At 50.0% G+C, this 20,537-nt stretch overlaps 1 protein-coding gene across 1 annotated transcript; it reads left to right on the top strand.

Annotated features, from left to right (window-relative positions):
* Positions 1-2,998: 2,998 nt before the first annotated feature.
* On the top strand, positions 2,999-14,992 carry rspo1 (R-spondin 1; the record flags this gene model as incomplete). Its single annotated transcript, XM_079728784.1, has 5 exons — positions 2,999-3,113; positions 4,950-5,141; positions 9,555-9,698; positions 11,046-11,306; positions 14,784-14,992. 5 exons carry the CDS (start codon positions 2,999-3,001, stop codon positions 14,990-14,992), a joined length of 921 nt encoding a protein of 306 aa, XP_079584910.1.
* Between the last annotated feature and the right edge of the window lie 5,545 nt (positions 14,993-20,537).

Raw genomic sequence — 20,537 nt, 5'->3', positions numbered from 1 at the left:
ACTAAGGGAGGTGTTGGTGTGGATGGACAGAACCTCTCAGAGCTGAGGTCCTCCTCCTCCCCCCACGTGGCTTCAGCGTGGATGGGTTCAGGATTAGGTTCAGGTTTAGGTTCAGGATTAGGTTCAGGTTTGGGTTCAAGACTAGGTTCAGGTTTGGGTTCAGGATTAGGTTCAGGTTTGGGTTCAGGATTAGGTTCAGGTTTGGGTTCAAGACTAGGTTCCGCTTTGGGTTCAGGTCTAGGTTCAGGTTTGGGTTCCGCTTTGGGTTCAGGTCTAGGTTCAGGTTCTTCTTAGGTGGGGTTTGGGTTCAGCTTTGGCTTCGGCTTTGGGTTTGGCGTGGTTCACCTCCCATGGCTCAGGGCTAACTGCTGTCCTTTATTAGCACATCCCTTAATCCCAGAGGCGTCTCAAAGGGCTTCCCCGTCCTATATACGACCCCCCCCCCTCACCCTCAGACCACTAAAGGACCAGGAAAAACAGACGATCACGGAAACCTTGAGCAGAAACCCAGAAGAGGGATCCCTCTCTCGGGGAGGGTGTCATGGCGGAACTGAATATGAATTACAGTTTACAATGACACAGGGTTATACTGTGAGCACCAGATAAACAGCTGAGCCAGCTAACGAACATTGTCCTCCTGGAGCAGTGATGCTGTACATTAGCAAAGTGCAGGAGTGAAGTCTCAATGTGCACTGCTGGTTTGGCTGAGGCTCCCCTCCTCCCTCTCTCCAGCGGGGCTCTGGTGTTTGTGTTTGTGACCGGCGGCGTGTTGGTGTCTGGCTGGGATCTGTCAATAGGTGCATTGTGGGGAAGGTTCACAGGCAGGTGAGGCTGAGCCTCGGAGCTTTTAGATGTTGAAGCTTCTCAGGTTCGTGGAGGCCCCGTGTGGGGGCTCCCTTTCAACAGCTGAATAATTGATACATCAAACTTAGGACTTACAAAGCTGGCAATCTAATCTCCTGACTATTTGATGAGCGCGGCCTGGGTTCATTGAGTGTGGCCATTTCAAGGAGGGGGCTTGGTGGAGTCCCACCGGCCACGGCAGCAGCAGGTGACAGCGGGGAGAAGAGAACGGCTTTATAGAGAACAGGACCGATGGATCTGTCACCTGATTGGCCGTCTCTGTGGAGCAGGAGCAGAAGCTGATCATTGATTGGCTGATGTCGGCGTCTTTGCGGCTGGTTAAGGTTCAAAACAAAAAGCTTTAACACCTCCTGGGTTGTGGTTGGAGGCCCCCTGGCCTCTCGGCCATCTTTCCCGGTGTTTAAGGACCTCCCCCCCCGCCTCCCCTACGGCTGAGGTCCAGAGGTGTGAAAGATGCTCCCATTCTTTAAGGACATGTTGACAGAGCAGGACTTTATGAGTGACTTTACACAGAAAGGAAACAGGAAGGGGTGAACGTTAGTATTAGCCCTAACCCTGCTGACGGAGCTCCACGAGGGGAAGGGGTAACCCGGAGGAGGTGGACCAGATGCTCTGAAGGGGCTGTACACAGGGTAAGGCTTCACTAAGAGTCGATGTGAGGAGAGAGCAACCTTTGAGTAGTTTGACCGGACTCTCTGTGAAGGAGTCGTACACACGGTGAGGCTTCACTAAGAGGGTCCATGTGAGGAGAGAGTAACCTTTGCGTGTCTCATTATCCATACTGGGGTGGTGGTGTGGCAGGCCTCACATCGAGCTGTTTTATGTTTTCAGATCATCTGGAATGGGTTTTCTAAAGTGTGAGGTGAAGAAATCTGGCAGCTCTCTGCTTTCTGTTTGACTCGGAACATAATCGAATAATACAAATAGTAGAAGTGTCAAATGGCTTTTGCCAGTATTGTAATAAAGAAGCAACACTCTGTCTGCCTAATAAGGTCCTCTTTAATCTTTCTTTAGCAGGGGAGGGCTTTCCATGGCCAGGGGTGTTGTGTGTGATATCCCTGGCTGAAGCTATAGATCCAGGCCCGACACTACCAGGCCTGATCTGACCGCAGAACCCACCATGCCTTAAAGAGTGTTTTTTAGTTCCCAGTTGACCCCATTGCACTTTGATCACTTATGACTTATTTGGTTTTGTTCCCACGCCAACTCTGAATGCAGCAGACATGGTTTTAGTAATTCATTGTGTCATAATTCCTGAGGTTTGTGAAATCAACATAACTGTTCTCAGATTTCTATCTTCTCTTCAGGGAACAGGGATAACAAGAGCAAGAATACTTAGTAAATAATTAGCTTGCAACCAAATTCGAACATGCTTGTTGACTGATATATTCAACACATTAATATCAGCTTTTGCCAAGATGTGATTATCCATTTGTCACACCAAATGATTCTGTTATCCTGATCCCCCCCCTCTCTCTCTTTCTCTCTCTCAGACCCTGTTTCTGACGAGCGTGTGAACCAACCATCCCAATCTCTCCTTTCCAATCTGTAACCAATGCAGAGGATCTCTAGAAGAACAACTTCCTATCTGGAACCCTCCAGTGAAGACAACTTCCTGTCTGGAACCCTCCAGTAAAGACAACTTCCAGTCTGGAACCTCATCTCTAGAAGGCCACCTTGTCTCTGGAGCCCCTCCAGTGAAGATAGCGTCTGGAGACCACTGTAGTAAGGTAGCTTCCTGTCTGGAACCATTTCCCCTCTGCTGAACCACTTCTCTCCTCCTGGGATCAAGCCCTATCGCATACCTTGCCCCTGATTCTCAACCACAAGACCTAATCTTAGACCCACAAGCTTCATGGGTTCAGTGTTTAGTCTCAGGTTCTGTACCAAAGTCTCTCTAACACTCTGATCCTAGTGCCCTCGGATCAGAACCACCTCCTCCATTGGTGCCACCACTACCACCACCACAACGGCCATGGCTCGGAGCTCCTCTGGACGGATAGCTCCAGTCCTACAGCCCTCTCCCTGGAGCCAGTGAACACAGCGCACAGAGAAGGACCAGCACAGAGGAGCTCGGACCCCGTCCCTCTGGCAGCCTGCAGGGGGAGCCCCGGCCAGAAGCCACACTGGGACTATGCAGCTGGGGCCGGTGGCGCTGGCACTGGTGATGCTCAGCTCCATGAGCTCCAGCCTCCCAGAGGAGGGGCTCGCCCAGCCAGCGCTGCCCAGGGCTCGGAGGCACCGCCGGGGTGAGCTCCCTGTGCAGCGACCATGGAGGGGCTGGTTCTCCCATGGGCGCTGGTTGACCGCTAACTACTGAGCTTTGAGTCATGTCTTGTATTATAAATAACTATTTTGTCATTTAGGTGTCCAGATGTGTACCTTTTAATACATTAACCATTCAAAATTACTTGAATGAATGTTATTAGTTCCTGACAGCTACACTATTACACCATTAGACCCTGAACATTACACTATTAAACTATTGCACCCTGACCACTACACAAATACACTTTTACACCCTGACCATAACACTATTACACTATTACACCCTGACCACTACACTATTACACTATTGCACCCTGACCACTACACAAATACACTATTACACCCTAAACATTACACTATTACACTATTGCACTATTGCACCCTGACCACTACACTATTACACCCTGACCATAACACTATTACACTATTACACCCTGACCATTACAATATTACACTATTACACCCTGACCATTACACTATTACACTAATACACCCTGACCATAATACTATTACACTATTAAACCTGACCATTACACTATTACACTATTACACCCTGAACATAACACCATTACACTATTACACCCTGACCATAACACTAATACACTATTACACCCTGAACATAACACTATTACACTATTACACCCTGACCACTGCACTATTACACATTGACCACTACACTAATACACCCTGGCCAGAGCCAGGTGTGGTAAATCATGCAGAATCAGAAACAAATCTCATGTAGAACTATTGCAACATTTCCTAAAAGAGTTTCTTGTGGAATTTTTTGTGAACACCTGCATTGGATTCAATATTTTCCTTTGAGTGAACGAGCAGACGGCATCATCGCTACGGTAGCATCGCTATAGCATAAACAGGAACGGACAGCGCATTCTCTCTCCAGGGTCTGGTTGTGCGTTCCGCAAAGAACAGATATGACATAAGTGAAACTCTCTCTGGCAGTCAGATTGCCAAAGAATCCACCAGGGCATCTGACCCTGGTTTGCTCCAACAGGCCAGGTCATTGTAACGTTCGCACATGTTGGTAAATACTCATGTCGTCCTACACTCCTGAATTCTGGCGGATCGTACATCAACTTCAGGGTGAGCTTGAGTTCCCACAGATCTAATACTGTCGTCTTTTGATCCACAGAAGAAGAGAAGGTGACAGCTCTGTTGTCATTGGGAGGGGTATAGCTCAGAGGGTCAACATGAACTCTTCAGACATGGCTGCAGTACAGATGTACATAGTATGGTTCCCACATTAAGTCACAGAGGACTCCAGAATGCTTTACAACGAGAGACTGTTGCTGTCCAAACACAACATGAGCCAGATGAGCCACGGTGTAGGCGAGAGGGACCTTCTGGCGGGGTTCACAGTCATAAATAAGATAAGGTTAAGGTGTGCCTTTAGAGATGGTTCATTGTTTGCATTAGCCTAGAAATGGTTTAGTTCAAATATTGGGCTAGAGATGGCCAGGTTTAGGTATTAGGTTAGAGATGGTTATGGTTTGGTATTAAATCTGCAAACAAATGTATTGAGCCCTGAAGCAGTGAACCCCTGAACATTCAAACCTCTTTACCTCCTCACACCTCTGACTGCCCTCCACAGCCCCACCTGTTGGCATCCTTGCCCCCCTCCACGTCTGTAAGATGCCTTTACCCCCTCTGCTCCTTCATGAGCTCTCAGTCAGATAAAGGTGTCTGCTAAATGACTAAATCATGACTCCCTTAACCTCTGGATTTCCCGTAAGGGATCCATAAAGCCTTGTCTTCCTCTCCCCCATCCCTCACCCCTCTCCCCCATCCCTCCCCCCCAGTCAGCACAGAGGGTCTGGCGGCGTGCCCCAAGGGCTGCGAGCGCTGCTCTGAGTACAACGGCTGTGTCAAGTGCAAGCCCAAACTCTTCATCTTCCTGGAGCGCAACGACATCCGGCAGATGGGGGTGTGCCTGGCCTCGTGTCCCGTGGGGTACTTCGGCATGAGGAACCCCGAAACCAACCGCTGCACACGTGAGTTCTGCTGCCGCTGTCTTTAACTCATCCAAACTCAACCCACAGGGGGGACTGCATCGACACGTAATGTGACCAACACGTGACGACCACACACGACATGACCAAACACGTTCCCTCATCCCAACACTCAACACCAACACACAACTGAACACTCAACTCAACCAACACCTTCAACTAACCAAACCCTCTAATTACACAACACCAGACACTCAACTGAAACAGTCAAAACTAACTTGATTAATGATGCACTTGCGACACACCAACTAATCCCTCAACTAATGGAACAGTCAAAACAAACGCAATCAATCATCAATCACTAGGCCAATGATTTGACTGAACTTTTAAGTTGGGCTGGGGATGCTGCCAGAATGAAAGCTTCTCCACAGCGGGGTGTCGGACAGCTTCGTCCAAACTAATGAGGTGACCAGGTTAAAGCTTTGTGACGATCAACTCATCACTTCTCTTCATAAATGAAGGGCTGGTTCTTTGATCATTGGTTGTTTTTAGTGAACAGAGAATAGGGACGTAATTTATCCTGTGGAGAACATATAAAGGCAGACTGAACAAACGATCAGCCCAGTGGAGCCCTCAGAGCCGGGGGGGAGTGGGATTGACATGCCAGATTCCTGTCTTCCAAGGAATCTCCCTGCTCCTTCTGGAATCAATGAGGCATTTTGTTGTCCTGTCTTGTTTAGTTTGGATCCATCACAGATGTCTTGGTAATAAGACCACAGGTGATTGTAATAAAATAACAGTTGAAATCCACCGAGTGATGTCTGGAGCCAAAGAGCAGTGGGATTGTGCCACAGGGTTGGGTTGGTTTGGGTTGACAAACTACAACACCAACAGTTGGTGTTGGCCGAGTTCTGCTTCTGCTTCCTACAGCCAACGAAGGCATGCCCTGGGTCTGTACGCCCTCTCTGGCTTTATTGTATGCTTCTGAGCATACTGCGCCAACAGTCACCAAAAATTGTGTTTTTTTATGTATATCTGAACCTCCTCAATGATAAGAAGGGATCTGAAGACGTAGCAGCTGAGACGGCCTGACGGGTTGATATGCTGTGTGGCCGGACTCCGACCTTTTGGTGAACGAGGACGTCTCCTGGATCCCGGTAACCAGCGATGACTCAGAGTGAGGTCTGCCAGTTTAGATCTCGACGACAAACCTTTGACAGCACAACACACCAACACAAAGCAGAGACTCGCCGGGTATTTCCTGGCCCAGCGCCTGCTGACTGCGTGCCTCAACCTCTGAGCGAGGGTGCAGCCGGTCCCGGCTAATACCACTCCGTCCGCTGTCACACTGTTTACCAAACCTACCTTGGCCCGTCCTAGAGCAACACGCCAGGACTTCTGACAACGTCTGTTTCCTTTTAAACGTGGGTAAACAAAAAAATGAAGAATTGGATGAGACTACCAAAGAAGTTAGCATCTGAAATGCACTGTAGTTTGTTTTGAGAGGAAGTTTGTTTCCTGTGCTCCCATGTCGAGGGTTCATACCGTCAGCCTGCTGGGAATGATGTCACATCCTATTTCCTACAGTGCATCTCCAATCCCACATTATGGATGTATACAGTTCAGACAAACCCTATGATGATTACTGTCTCAATAAAAGACATGTATGACATCTCTGAAATGCACTCCAGGATGTGTACTGTGTCTCAGTGACACACCCATCGATCCTCATGAACCTCCACAGTGTCTGAATACACATACAGGATAGGGTCTCAACAAAACCCTTATCAATGTGTATTTGGTAAACACTTTGGAATACTGACAACCTGTACTGTCACTTTTTCACTACAGCTATTATTATTGTCATTACAAAAGCTACAAAGAAGTTATACTACTAAAAGCTGTTGCTGCATTGCAAGAGAAAACGTGACACAGAGCAAGTTTGATTTGTTTTTAACTGATTTATATTCGATGATACACTGCGGGCTAACCAGTAGACAACCCATCCCTCAGTCCTACATGCCAACGGGATCTCTGACAAAGTGATACCAACTGTCACTAAAGCCTTTCCAGAGCGGCGGGCTGTCCTTGTTATTTGCTTTCCCCACAGGAAGGAAAATAGCGATTCCACTGCTCTGTTTGATGAGCTGTGGCTTGATCACATAATATCTTTCAGATGTGGTGTTTTCTCCGGTCCTCCCTACCGCAGCAGAGGTCTGCGTCACACAAGGGAGTTCAGACCATGGGGGGTAGTCTGTTGTCTGGATGGCATAGCGTTGCTGGTTCCATTCTCTTCCTCTCCTGGATTTGGATCTTGAGGTTCTCTTGTGCATGAGGCCTCATGTTTCATGTTCCAATCTGGTGGTGTTCTTATCAGGAGGGTGTTGGGGAAGCACTGTATGATGCAGTGGATTGAGCAGAGGAAGGGAAGGCTCTCGAGTCCGGCACAGCGTGGTTGTGCACGTTGGTGCAACAAACTAATGTGAAGCTTGCATAACAGAGGCGTGCAGTGTAGTGTACACAGAGGTTTCCTAAGTGATACAATTATGAGTGATCTGCAACAGTAAGACGATGAACTGCTGTTAGTGTCTCCACACGGAGGGCTCACAGGCCACATGATCTCCTCACAATGACTGTGCCTTGTTAGCGCTCCATCCTCACTAGCATTAAGAGGTATCTTAAAGATAGCACAGACTGTCGGACGCTACCTGAGGTCTGACGGTCTGCTGAGGGTCTATCGGCTGCTAGGAAACATGCTCTTATAGTTTTGACCTTTTAAGCCTTTTACTGACATTTTCAAGATTGTTGGTATATGTACATAAGACACAGTATATAATACATCTGTGTGATTATGAACAACTATTAATGTATATAAAAACATAACGATGATGATATACATTTTCTGAATTGCTCAGTTTATTGGCAAAATATTACAAGCCTTAAATTGTTGTCGATGGATTGTCTGTTTGCCTAGGACTCTAGCTAAAGTGTATTAGGTATTTTTGGCAGAAAGAGCCGTGGTTTCACTTTAATTGTGTTCTAAAGAACTTAAAAGTATATTTTGGTTTTGAAGGATGAGCTGGGAAAACAATGTGGTTCACCTCACAAATCAACTCGTTAAAATACCTCTCCTCGCTCTTGTTGTTGCAAGATTTGAGTCATTTTCCATTACTCAAATCAGCTCTGCATTTCAACAACATGGTGCCCAGACATGCATATTAAAACAAATGAGATATTGTTAAAATGAATAAAACACTCATTTGAGTTTAAATTCTTAAAATGAATGATACTTAAACCGATATCAAGAATGTTTACCACAGTTCCCGCACAAAGTTAGAATCTTAATTTTCTCCATCTCAGCTATCATTATACTAGCCCCACTGCAGCTAACCTGGAGCTAGCACCTATCCAGTCTAAGGCCCACTGTGGCTAACCTGGAGCTAGCATCCATCCATTCTTAGGCCCACTACAGCTAACCGGGAGCTAGCATCCATCCTGTCTAATGCCCACTGCAGCTAACCGGGAGCTATCATCCATCCTGACTAATGCCCACTGCAGCTAACCTGGAGCTAGCATCCGTCCTGTCTAACCTGGAGCTAGCATCCATCTTTGCTAACCTGGAGCTAGCATCCATCCTGTCCAAACTGAAGACAGTATCCATGCAGCCGTCTGTGAGGGTATTGTTAGAAACATTTGTCTTACGTTATAGCACGGGAACTTCAGCGCTGTCAAATTTAGCCGTCAAGTGCTTACAATAATAACTGTAAGCAGCAGTCCAGAGCACTGGGGTCCCCTGTGTCCCCGGCCCCCAGGTGGAAATACTGCAGCTCAAATGATGTGTACGACCGACCGTAAATACATACAGAGCTGCCCGGCCGCCGCCTCCTTCCCTCCTCGTCGTTCTGCCAGCATTCCAGTCAGTTTGTGGTTTCTGACTGAGACTCAGTTAAATCAGTTAAGAGGAGTTTGAGGAATTGCGTTTCAGAGCGATGTGATCGGGTTGCTGTGGGGTTTCATATCGTGGGGTTCACTGAGAGCTGAGGTTGGAGGTCTGGTTTGGGGTCCGCTGACACATGGCGGCTTCAGTACACAAGCACATCTTAATGCATACAAACAGTATACATTAGGTCCTGGTTCACTGGTTAAAACAATTATTATAACTGAACTACATCTATATCCAGTCCAGATACACTCCCTCAATCTAAATCCACCTCATCAGCACTTTGAGTCCATCATTAAACTGCTCAATACAAGTAATACTGCTTCTATAACAATCAATAGTTGGTTCATTCATGACAGAATCTTATTTGGTCAGTTTGAAGTTCTAGCTTGACGAACCCTGTCTCAGGACCTCGTCTGAATTAGATCAGCAACAAAAGTAGTTGATAGTGTTGTTGTTGGAATGATGGTTGTATTAACTCGGCCCTGTCCTCTGATCTCTCCTGTGTCTTTCAGAGTGTAAAATAGAAAACTGCGAGGCGTGTTTCAACCGCAACTTCTGCACCAAGTGTAAGGATGGCTTCTACTCCCACCGGGGGAGGTGTCATGTGACCTGCCCACCCGGCCTCACCAGCACCAACGGCACCATGGAATGCATCGGTAGGTCGACCCTCTTACTAACTCTCTCTAACGCACAACAGACCCTCTACTGGACACATTCACTCTCACCGGATAAAGTCTCACCACCGAGTGGGTCGCAGGATGGCGACAATCAATACATTCTGCTCTGTGTGCCTTGTCTGTTTCATCATTGCTGTGTTTGAAGACACAACATGACTGTTGTGTGGATGAACCACATCCATAGAGAGATGGTGATTCACTGTTTAGACTCACTGCCTTGCCGTGAAAATGAGAAGGAATTTCTGGTTTTACTGAAGTATCTCCACAGATGGGTCATGGCATGTTTGGGAAACCCGACCTTAGAGCAAGGCACCGCTGTGTCAAATTAATGGGTGAAGGGAGTGAGTTTACGAAAGTGTGTGTGTGTGATTGAGTGAGTGGGTGTGGATGAACAAGTAAATGAGTGTGTGCAGCGCTGTGGGACTGTCCCGAGTAGAGCTATGGTAAACATGGTTCCTACCCCCTCTGACGGGTTCTGATCAGATCCCCGTGGCAACAGCCCCCGTGGCAACACGCTCTCCCCCACGTGCTGGAGAGAGGTCTGGGATGCCTCGATCAGCAGCCGCTAAACGCTCGGCGCTGGCAGCCCTTCTGCTGGGGGGGGGGGGAACGGCGTGCCAGGAGACAAACCAACTGGGAGCACCGCTGTGCAGGGATGCTCTTGCTCAACCACACATGGGCTGCTAGACGCGGCCAGAACCCGGTCCCTGGAGAGCTCTGGGGGAGGGCCGTGATGCAGGGTTCAGCAGCAGGAGCGATGGATGGGCTCCACGCTGGGGAACAGAAGACCTGGAATCCCAGAATGGTTCTGTGACATCACTTCCTGCCTCTCAAAACCAAAGCCTGAGAACATTTCGAAAGCCATATATTTTATCCTATTTGCCATTTCATTTATCATTGTCAGTTCAAACAGCAACTTTCTGGCAAATTACATTCATTGGTCAGTGCAGGTGTGAACAGAGATAAAGGTTTAATCGCCTGGGTGTTGTTTATTCATTTCAAATGTTGAACAAACAGATTCACCGAACAAAACAAAATAAGCCAACATATATAGTCTTAGAAGTGTGCTACCTCTTGGCTAGATGAGGTTCTTGAGATCTTGGACCCCAAATCCATGAACTAAACTATACTGGCCCCTTGATTTGGGATGATAATTGTTAAGTATCGGTGCGATGCGTTTGTTATTGTACCTCCTGATATCATACGTAGGTTTGGGCCTGTACCTCAGAGGGGTGTGAGCAATCCCCTAATGTGTAGCTTCACCCTCAGACGGTGCTGTCTCCTCATGTATAGCTCCACCCTCATGCATTGCTCCTCCACCCTCAGGCCAGCCTGTGGTGGAGTGTGAGCTGGCCGAGTGGAGCGCGTGGGGCTCCTGTATGAAGAAGAACAAGACGTGTGGCTTCAAGAAGGGCTCCGAGGCCCGGGTGAGGCTGCCCCTCCAGACCGCCCCCCCGGCGGACGGGCCCCTGGGGGCCGGGTTCCCCCTGGCTCCACTGGCCCCCCTGGCTCCGCTGGCCCCCCCGCCCTGCGAGCCCCAGACAGAGAGGAGGAAGTGTGTGGTGGTGAAGACGCCGTGCACCAGAGGTACAGAAACTAACGGTAACTAACTAACAGTAACTAGCTTACTAACTAACAAAACACCCTGACCCGCGCACTTCTCAGTCCTCTGTTTTTGTATATAATAATCTCCATTATATCCTTTTTTCTAACCCTACATTATTTTAGGTTTCATGTAACAGTCAAGCATCCATAAAACCCTTTGTGCCTGAGCTGCGTCTCTGGTAAACACATCGGGCCGTTACTCAGCGATCGGGGTCCTCTCCCAGCCAGAGGGACCACGCGGGTTGATTGGGTTTGGCTTGGCTCCCCCACCGCCACGGACACCAGAGTTCCTGACTTCCCAGCATGTAAACAGTGCAGGGCGTCTGTGAGCCAGAGCGATGACGGCTCAGGCTCTGCGCCGCGGTGCTGGCCAGGGATCACAGCCCGGATCAGGGCTGTTAGGCTCGGTGCTCGCTGAGGCGTGAGGGTGACACGGATCTCATGTGTTTCTCACGCTCGCCGCGTCGACCCGCCGTCCAACTGCTGTCCTGCGGGTTAGCGCAGAGCTAACAGGCCGTGTCGCATACTCGGACAGCGTATACATTATCGGGTTCTGTTTCACTTCCCACAGGCTGAACAAAGAGCAGCGAGGCGCTGGGAGGAAGGAGGAAAGGATTAGAGGGGAAATGTTCGTCTGCTGAATCTTTGGCGGCCCTGTTAGCTGCTATTGTAGCATTACGATAGGTTACATTGCAGCTTGTTAGACCTTGTTACAGCTGGTACCACTTTTAGCATGTTGCTAGGTCATATTGTAGCATGGAGCTAGGTTTTGCTGTTGGTTGAAACTTGGGCCTGTTTCGCTTGTAGCTAGTCCAGATGCTCATCTTATAGCTGATAACTAGATCCTGTTGAAGGTTGTAGTTAGCTGGTATTGTAGCATTAAGATAGTTTATATTGCTGCTTAGTAAGCGTAGCCATATATTTTTTACAGCTAAAAAAGGCAAGATTTTAGCTTCTAACTCATTCTATTGTATGATATAGCTTGCGTATATTAGAGGAGCTAGCTAGATCCTAAGTTAGCTTTTAGCTAGGACCTCTTGTATTGTGTAGCTAGTTGCTATAGTAGCTTGTTGCTAATAGTGAATTACGGCAAGGGAAAAAGCAGATTTACACATTGTGCGCCGGCTGCCTTCCTGAGAGAATCTCCGCTGTTCCGGAGAATAAGAGTGAATTATTATAAACTGCCCCTTAAAAGGGGTATCGCTGACTGCCAAATGTATAAACGTTGAGTTACTGCATCACTGGAAAAAGGTGTCAGTGAACAGTGCTAGAAGAGCAGTTTGTGATGAGTGAGGTGTCACGCGATAGGAGTGGAACCACAGAAGTCCTCTGGGATAAAACAAGGGACCAGACTTTAAGACGCTGCCTGACCTGCAATCAGTTTGACCAACAATGTATAGAAATAAATTAAAGAATGGGTGAATTTGTAAGCGGCCGTTTCTTGTGACTCTTGAGTGGTGTGTGAATCAGCCATGTGCTACATCAGTGTAGCTGAGGAGTTTGGCTAATGGTCTGGGTACATAAACCACTGCAGGCAGCGCTTGTATAACAACAGTGATTTACTGGATTGCGCAGCTACAATGGTTTGGCCACAGTTACCATTTTTTTCCACCCTTAGTGAAGCTCTCTGCAACACAGACTCACACGAACACCAGTTCGGTTTGTTTCTCCACTTGTGATTGTTTTCACCAGACCGCCTTGTTTACTTTGGAAGGAATGACTTGTGCAATTAGTGTGGAGATAATTGATGGGGTTCCCCTCCGCTGGCTCCATTAGCGGTTTGTTATAGAGCTAATTAAGTGCTTAAACAGCTAGCACATCCGTTCGGAGGGCCGCGTGTCTGTTTCAGGGCCCTTAACGCACTCAGGGAACCTCTTAGGTATCGACTGGAACAATTACAAACAAATGTTAAGTACCGCTTTTGTTCTGGTCGGAGCGGCTGCCGGAGGAGGTTTATGAGTCAGGGACATGGAGACGGAGAGCATGTGGCACCAGGTTTATCTTTGGCTCTCAGTCGCTTTGAGGGTCCACAACAGGATGGGGATGCCAGCTCGGTGTGGCGCTATAAGCCTCTATACCTGGGCTCTGAGGGGAGGCACGTGTGTGGAAGAGCCTGTAGGGTTTAGTGTGTGACCCTCGCAGTCTGTTTACTACTGTGGATGGACTTGATTTGAAGCTTGCAGCATCAAAACAAACACCAGGCTACTAGAATTAATTTAATGTTTGTATTGGTTGAAGTGCCAAATAGTTACAATAGAGATAGAACAAGTTCCCGGGACACCTGTGGAACATCACTGACACACACCTGAGACACACCTGAGACACACCTGAGACACAACTGAGACAGCTGAGACACACACCTGAGGCACACACCTGAGACACACCTGAGACACAGCTAAGAAACACACCTGAGACACACCTGAGACACAGCTGAGACACACACCTGAGACACACCTGACACACAGCTGAGACACACACCTGAGACACACCTGAGACACAGCTGAGACACACACCTGAGACACACACCTGAGACACACACCTGAGGCACACACCTGAGACACACACCTGAGACACACACCAGTCCTTGTTTTCAGTCCATCAGAATTTTGACCTTGTCAGCTCATGGCAGCAAGATGTGGAGTCCAGCAGGCCTGGGGTGGGTGCTGATGTAGGTGCTGTAGGGTGGGGGTGGGGGGGGTGGAGAGTAGGGTGGATCATCACGACACCGCAAGCTACAGAACCATTCAGGAGACAACTAATGGTAATCACTAAAATTACATTATTTTACAACGATGTTAAACATAAGAAAAGTTCAACTAACTGGCACATTGTAGTGGAGAATTGAGAGCAGGACTTGAATGGAGGCCATCAATACGCTCCAAACACAACATCCAGCCCTCAGAGTGGGGCTGGTGGACCAGACAGGTGTCACTAAGGAGCCCTGGACCACCTCCTCTCCTGATCACCTCCTCTCCTGATCACCTCCTCCCCTCTCCTGATCACCTCCTCTCCTGATCATCTCCTCTCCTCTCCTCTCCTGATCACCTCCTCTCCTCTCCTGATCACCTCCTCTCCTGATCATCTCCTCTCCTCTCCTCTCCTGATCACCTCCTCTCCTCTCCTGATCATCTCCTCTCCTCTCCTCTCCTGATCACCTCCTCTCCTGATCACCTCCTCTCCTCTCCTGATCACCTCCTCTCCTCTCCTCTCCTGATAACCTCCTCTCCTCCCCTCTCCTGATCACCTCCTCTCCTCTCCTGATCAGCTCCTCTCCTCTCCACTCCTGATCACCTCCTCTCCTCTCCTCTCCTGATCACCTCCTCTCCTCTCCTCTCCTGATCACCTCCTCTCCTCTCCTCTCCTGATCACCTTATCTCCTCTCCTCTCCTGATCACCTCCTCTCCTCTCCTGATCACCTCCTCTCCTCTCCTGATCACCTCCTCTCCTCTCCTTCCTCAGGGAGGAGGAACAAGGGCGATCGACGGCATGAGCCCGGCACCCGAAAGGAGCGAGAGAACAGTCGGGGGAGAGGGAGGGAGGGGGGGGGAGCAGGAGCAGGAGGAGCAGGAGGAGGAGGAGGAGGAGGAGGAGGAGGAGCCAAGAGACGGAAGGCCCAGAGCCAGACCAGCACCCAGCCCAGCTCCACCACCCGCTCCTCCGTCAGCTAACCGGCTCCACCACCCGCTCCTCCGTCAGCTAACCGGCTCCACCACCCGCTCCTCCGTCAGCTAACCGGCTCCACCACCCACTCCTCCGTCAGCTAACCGGCTCCACCACCCACTCCTCCGTCAGCTAACCGGCTCCACCACCCGCTCCTCCGTCAGCTAACCGGCTCCACCACCCACTCCTCCGTCAGCTAACCGGCTCCACCACCCACTCCTCCGTCAGCTAACCGGCTCCACCACCCGCTCCTCCGTCAGCTAACCGGCTCCACCACCCACTCCTCCGTCAGCTAACCGGCTCCACCACCCGCTCCTCCGTCAGCTAACCGGCTCCACCACCCACTCCTCCGTCAGCTAACCGGCTCCACCACCCACTCCTCCGTCAGCTAACCGGCTCCACCACCCGCTCCTCCGTCAGCTAACCGGCTCCACCACCCGCTCCTCCGTCAGCTAACCGGCTCCACCACCCGCTCCTCCGTCAGCTAACCGGCTCCACCACCCGCTCCTCCGTCAGCTAACCGGCTCCACCACCCGCTCCTCCGTCAGCTAACCGGCTCCACCACCCACTCCTCCGTCAGCTAACCGGCTCCACCACCCACTCCTCCGTCAGCTAACCGGCTCCACCACCCACTCCTCCGTCAGCTAACCGGCTCCACCACCCGCTCCTCCGTCAGCTAACCGGCTCCACCACCCGCTCCTCCGTCAGCTAACCGGCTCCACCACCCACTCCTCCGTCAGCTAACCGGCTCCACCACCCACTCCTCTGTCAGCTAACCGGCTCCACTTCCACCCACTCCTCCGTCAGCTAACCGGCTCCACCACCACCCACTCCTCCGTCAGCTAACCGGCTCCACTTCCACCCACTCCTCCGTCAGCTAACCGGCTCCACCACCACCCACTCCTCCGTCAGCAGAGAGCGACTGAGAAATCTTTGCAGTCAGGGTTTTAATAAACTATCATGTAGAGAATCTGAGGTTTGACAACAGGTCTGACCCAGACCAGGAGCAGGTCTGACCCAGACCAGGAGCAGGTCTGACCCAGGCCAGGAGCAGGTCTGACCCAGGCCAGGAGCAGGTCTGACCCAGGCCAGGAGCAGGTCTGACCCAGGCCAGGAGCAGGTCTGACCCAGACCAGGAGCAGGTCTGACCCAGACCAGGAGCAGGTCTGACCCAGGCCAGGAGCAGGTCTGACCCAGACCAGGAGCAGGTCTGACCCAGACCAGGAGCAGGTCTGACCCAGGCCAGGAGCAGGTCTGACCCAGGCCAGGAGCAGGTCTGACCCAGACCAGGAGCAGGTCTGACCCAGACCAGGAGCAGGTCTGACCCAGGCCAGGAGCAGGTCTGACCCAGACCAGGAGCAGGTCTGACCCAGACCAGGAGCAGGTCTGACCCAGACCAGGAGCAGGTCTGACCCAGACCAGGAGCAGGTCTGACCCAGACCAGGAGCAGGTCTGACCCAGGCCAGGAGCAGGTCTGACCCAGGCCAGGAGCAGGTCTGACCCAGGCCAGGAGCAGGTCTGACCCAGACCAGGAGCAGGTCTGACCCAGGCCAGGAGCAGGTCTGACCCAGGCCAGGAGCAGGTCTGACCCAGGCCAGGAGCAGGTCTGACCCAGGCCAGGAGCAGGTCTGACCCAGGCCAGGAGCAGTTCTGACCCAGGCCAGGAGCAGGTCTGACCCAGGCCAGGAGCAGGTCTGACCCAGGCCAGGAGCAGGTCGGACCCAGACCAGGAGCAGGTCAGAACGAGGAGCAGGTCTTAACGAGGAGCAGGTCTTTCACGAGGAGCAGGTCAGAACGAGGAGCAGGTCTTTCACGAGGAGCAGGTCAGAACGAGGACCATGGAAGGAGAGGAGACCAGCGTGAGGATCCACATGAGGGATGCTTTAACATCCACACAGGAGGAGCTGGAGAGAGGAGAACACGGCTCTCCTCCCAGAGAGGAGGGGTGAAGAGCGGCTCCATCTGCCCTCCTGCCCCGTCATATATACCCCCCCCCCCCCCCCCCCCGTCTGATCCTAATCACAGCCTGCTTCTCATTGTTGTTGTTGTGTTTATGTTTGTGAAAGTGAGCTGACAGATAATGTTGCGTGGGAGGTGGAGGGTAAACACAGCGCAGTACCTTTCTCTGGAACTGGGAGGAATCCGAGCGCTGGAACCCATTAGTGGTCTGAGTGTCATGGGGATCTCCGACTCAGGAGGAACTCAGAAGGTCTGATCACGCAAGACCTCCTCACGAGAACAACTCCTGCAGAGCGAGGAGGACGTAGCGATGAACATGTGCATGCATCCGAGATGGGAACACGTGTGTTTGCATGTACCAATGCATCACATACAGGCCTGTGTGTGTGTGTGTGTGTGTGTGCATGGTTTGTGTGTGTGTGCTGAGAGGGTTTGATCTGACACTAGGGTTCTTTCACTTAGGATAACAATGGAGGCTAGTTCTGTTTGTCTGGTCTCTCTTTGTTTGTGGAGTTTAGGACTGGACTCGAGGAATCCAGAAAGGAAGCGTTGTAAATGTAACCACTATGTTAAACGCACTCATACATACCCGATAACTATAAATCTATTAGTGTAGCATTCAGCCATGAAGCGCTCTGTTGTCTCATAGTGTAGCAGCTGTTTCTGGAAGAGATCAAGGTATAGCACAACTATCTGTTAGTGATCAAGTACTGGGCTCCATTCCATCACACAGCCGTGTCAGTTGTTTTTTAGAGTTTGAACCGTTTGAGGATAACGTGATGATGTGTTGTCGGGTCCCCTCCCACTATGGGCTTCCTGACAGAGGCACACTGTGGTTGTTCATGTTATGCGATGCCCAATATGTCAAACATTGCTTATCCTCAATAATAAAGAGCATTAGTATCATTGTGTACATCTTCTTCTCACACATCTAAACCAAATAAAGTGAAATGGACTCAGTTCTCTCCCCGCTCCCCGATAACATCCCATATTCATCATTCATCGTTTGGTCTGTGAAAGCTGTATGTCCTTGCCAGCCAAAATTCTACTCTACACTTTTTCTGCCATTAGTTAACGCAAGCTAACACTAGTTAGCGTTAGGTAGCATAGGCCAACGCTAGTTAACATGAGGTAGAGGTATTGAACACTAGCCATCAGTAGTTATGGGAGTGGGAAATCTCCCAGCTTTTTTGAGGCATTTTTCCGAGGCACGCCTCCTTTTGGTCGCACCATTAGCGTGAGCTGGTCTGGTGTCTGATGTCTCCCCCGGCGACCAGCAGGGGGAGGTTCTAGAGTCGGGGTCGTCTCCCTCGGCGACCAGGAGGGGGAGGTTCTAAAGTCGGGGTCGTCTCCCTCGGCGACCAGGAGGGCGAGGTTCTAGAGTCGGGGTCGTCTCCCTCGGCCACCAGGAGGGGGAGGTTCTAGAGTCGGGGTCGTCTCTGTCGGGACCCCTGGCCCCGGGTGGGTGGGGCATTAACGGAGACAGGAATAAACATTAATGATGTGTCAGGGCTGGGGCTACCCCAGACCCCAGGGGGGGCTACCCATGGCCCCCGGGGGGGCTACCAGGCCAGGCCCCAGGGGGGGCTACCAGGCCAGGCCCCAGGGGAGGCTACCAGGCCCCAGGGGAGGCTACCAGGCCCAAGGGGAGGCTACCAGGCCAGGCCCCAGGGGGGGTTACCAGGCTACCTCACCTCCACTCCACTTCCTGTCCGGCCGTTGCAGGAGGTGACGTAGGAGGAGGTTGGGTCTGGCTCTAGCGCCCCCCCCCCCCCCCGTGGAGCCTCTCGGTACTACACCAGGAGGAGGCCTGAGAACAACAGTCTGTTCCAGCACTCACAGGGCCGCTGTTCTAGGACCAGGTTTATTTAGTTAGTTGACAAACTTTCATTTCAGTAAATGTAACATTGGGCGGTTTATCCCACAGCTACGGTCCATCTGGGATTCCTTTTTAGTGCCATTGTTGTGTATTGTTGTGTATATGAAATGCACCACCTTCCATAATTCAGGCCAGTACAGGCCACCGTAGTTGCTTGGTGAGGGGGCTAGCCGCTAGCTACTCCTCAATTCAATTCAACACTGAACCTTAAATCTTTAAGATACGATTAAGTTGAGGTATAAGTTAGCCACGTGTTGTGTTTCATGATGTATTCATTCATTATTCGTGAGTTACTCATGAGAATTCTTCACCCCCCAAGGAAAATAAACTCATCCGTAGAGCAGAAAAACCATGACCCATGGTCCTGGCACTGCGGTCCTGGAACTGCAGCATCCGGTTTCTCAGGAACACCATATCATATCACATCATACTACATCGTACATATAATATCTATCATCCATATCACATATCATCCATATCATATATCATACATGCATATCATACATTAAATCATACATATCATGTATCATACATATCATCCATATCATCTATCATCCATATCATACATATCATATATAATACATATCATACATATCATATGTCAAACATACATATCATATAGCATGCATACATATCATATATCATACATACATACAGTGGGGCAAAAAAGTATTTAGTCAGCCACCAATTGTGCAAGTTCTTCCACTTAAAAAGACGAGATAGGCCTGTAATTTTCATCATAGGTAAACCTCAGCTATGAGAGACAAAATGAAAAAAAAAATCCAGAAAATCACATTGTCTGATTTTTTAAGAATTTATTTGCAAATTATGGTGGAAAATAAGTATTTGGCCTACAAACCAGCAAGATTTCTGGCTGTCACAGACCTGTAACTTCTTCTTTAAGAGGCTGTTTACCTGTATTAATGGCACCTGTTTGAACTCCTTATCAGTATAAAAGACACCTGTCCACAACCTCAAACAGTCACACTCCAAACTCCACTATGGCCAAGACCAAAGAGCTGTCAAAGGACACCAGAAACACAATTGTAGACCTGCACCAGGCTGGGAAGTCTGAATCTGCAATAGGTAAGCAGCTTGGTGTGAAGAAATCAACTGTGGGAGCAATTATTAGGAAATGGAATACATACAAGACCACTGATAATCTCCCTCGATCTGGGGCTCCACGCAAGATCTCACCCTGTGGGGTCAAAATGATCACAAGAACGGTGAACAAAAATCCCAGAACCACACGGGGGGACCTAGTGAATGACCTCCAGAGAGCTGGGACCAAAGTAACAAAGGCTACCATCACTAACACACTACGCCGCCAGGGACTCAAAGCCTGCAGTGCCAGACGTGTCCCCCTGCTAAAGCCAGTGCATGTCCGGGCCCGTTTTAAGTTTGCTAGAGAGCATTTGGATGATCCAGAACAGGATTGGGAGAATGTCATATGGTCAGATGAAACCAAAATATAACTTTTTGGTAAAAACTCAACTCGTCATGTTTGGAGGAGAAAGAATGCTGAGTTGCATCCAAAGAACACCATACCTACAGTGAAGCATGGGGGTGGAAACATCATGCTTTGGGGCTGTTTTTCTGCCAAGGGACCAGGACGTCTGATCCGTGTGACGGAAAGAATGAATGGGGCCATGTATTGTGAGATTTTGAGTAAAAACCTCCTTCCATCAGCAAGGGCACTGAAGATGAAACGTGGC

This window comes from Pollachius pollachius (assembly GCF_949987615.1).
Source record: "Pollachius pollachius genome assembly, chromosome: 1".
Lineage (NCBI taxonomy): Eukaryota > Metazoa > Chordata > Actinopteri > Gadiformes > Gadidae > Pollachius > Pollachius pollachius.
Note: the sequence above shows the minus strand (reverse complement) of the source record. Positions and strands in the feature narration are given on the sequence as shown.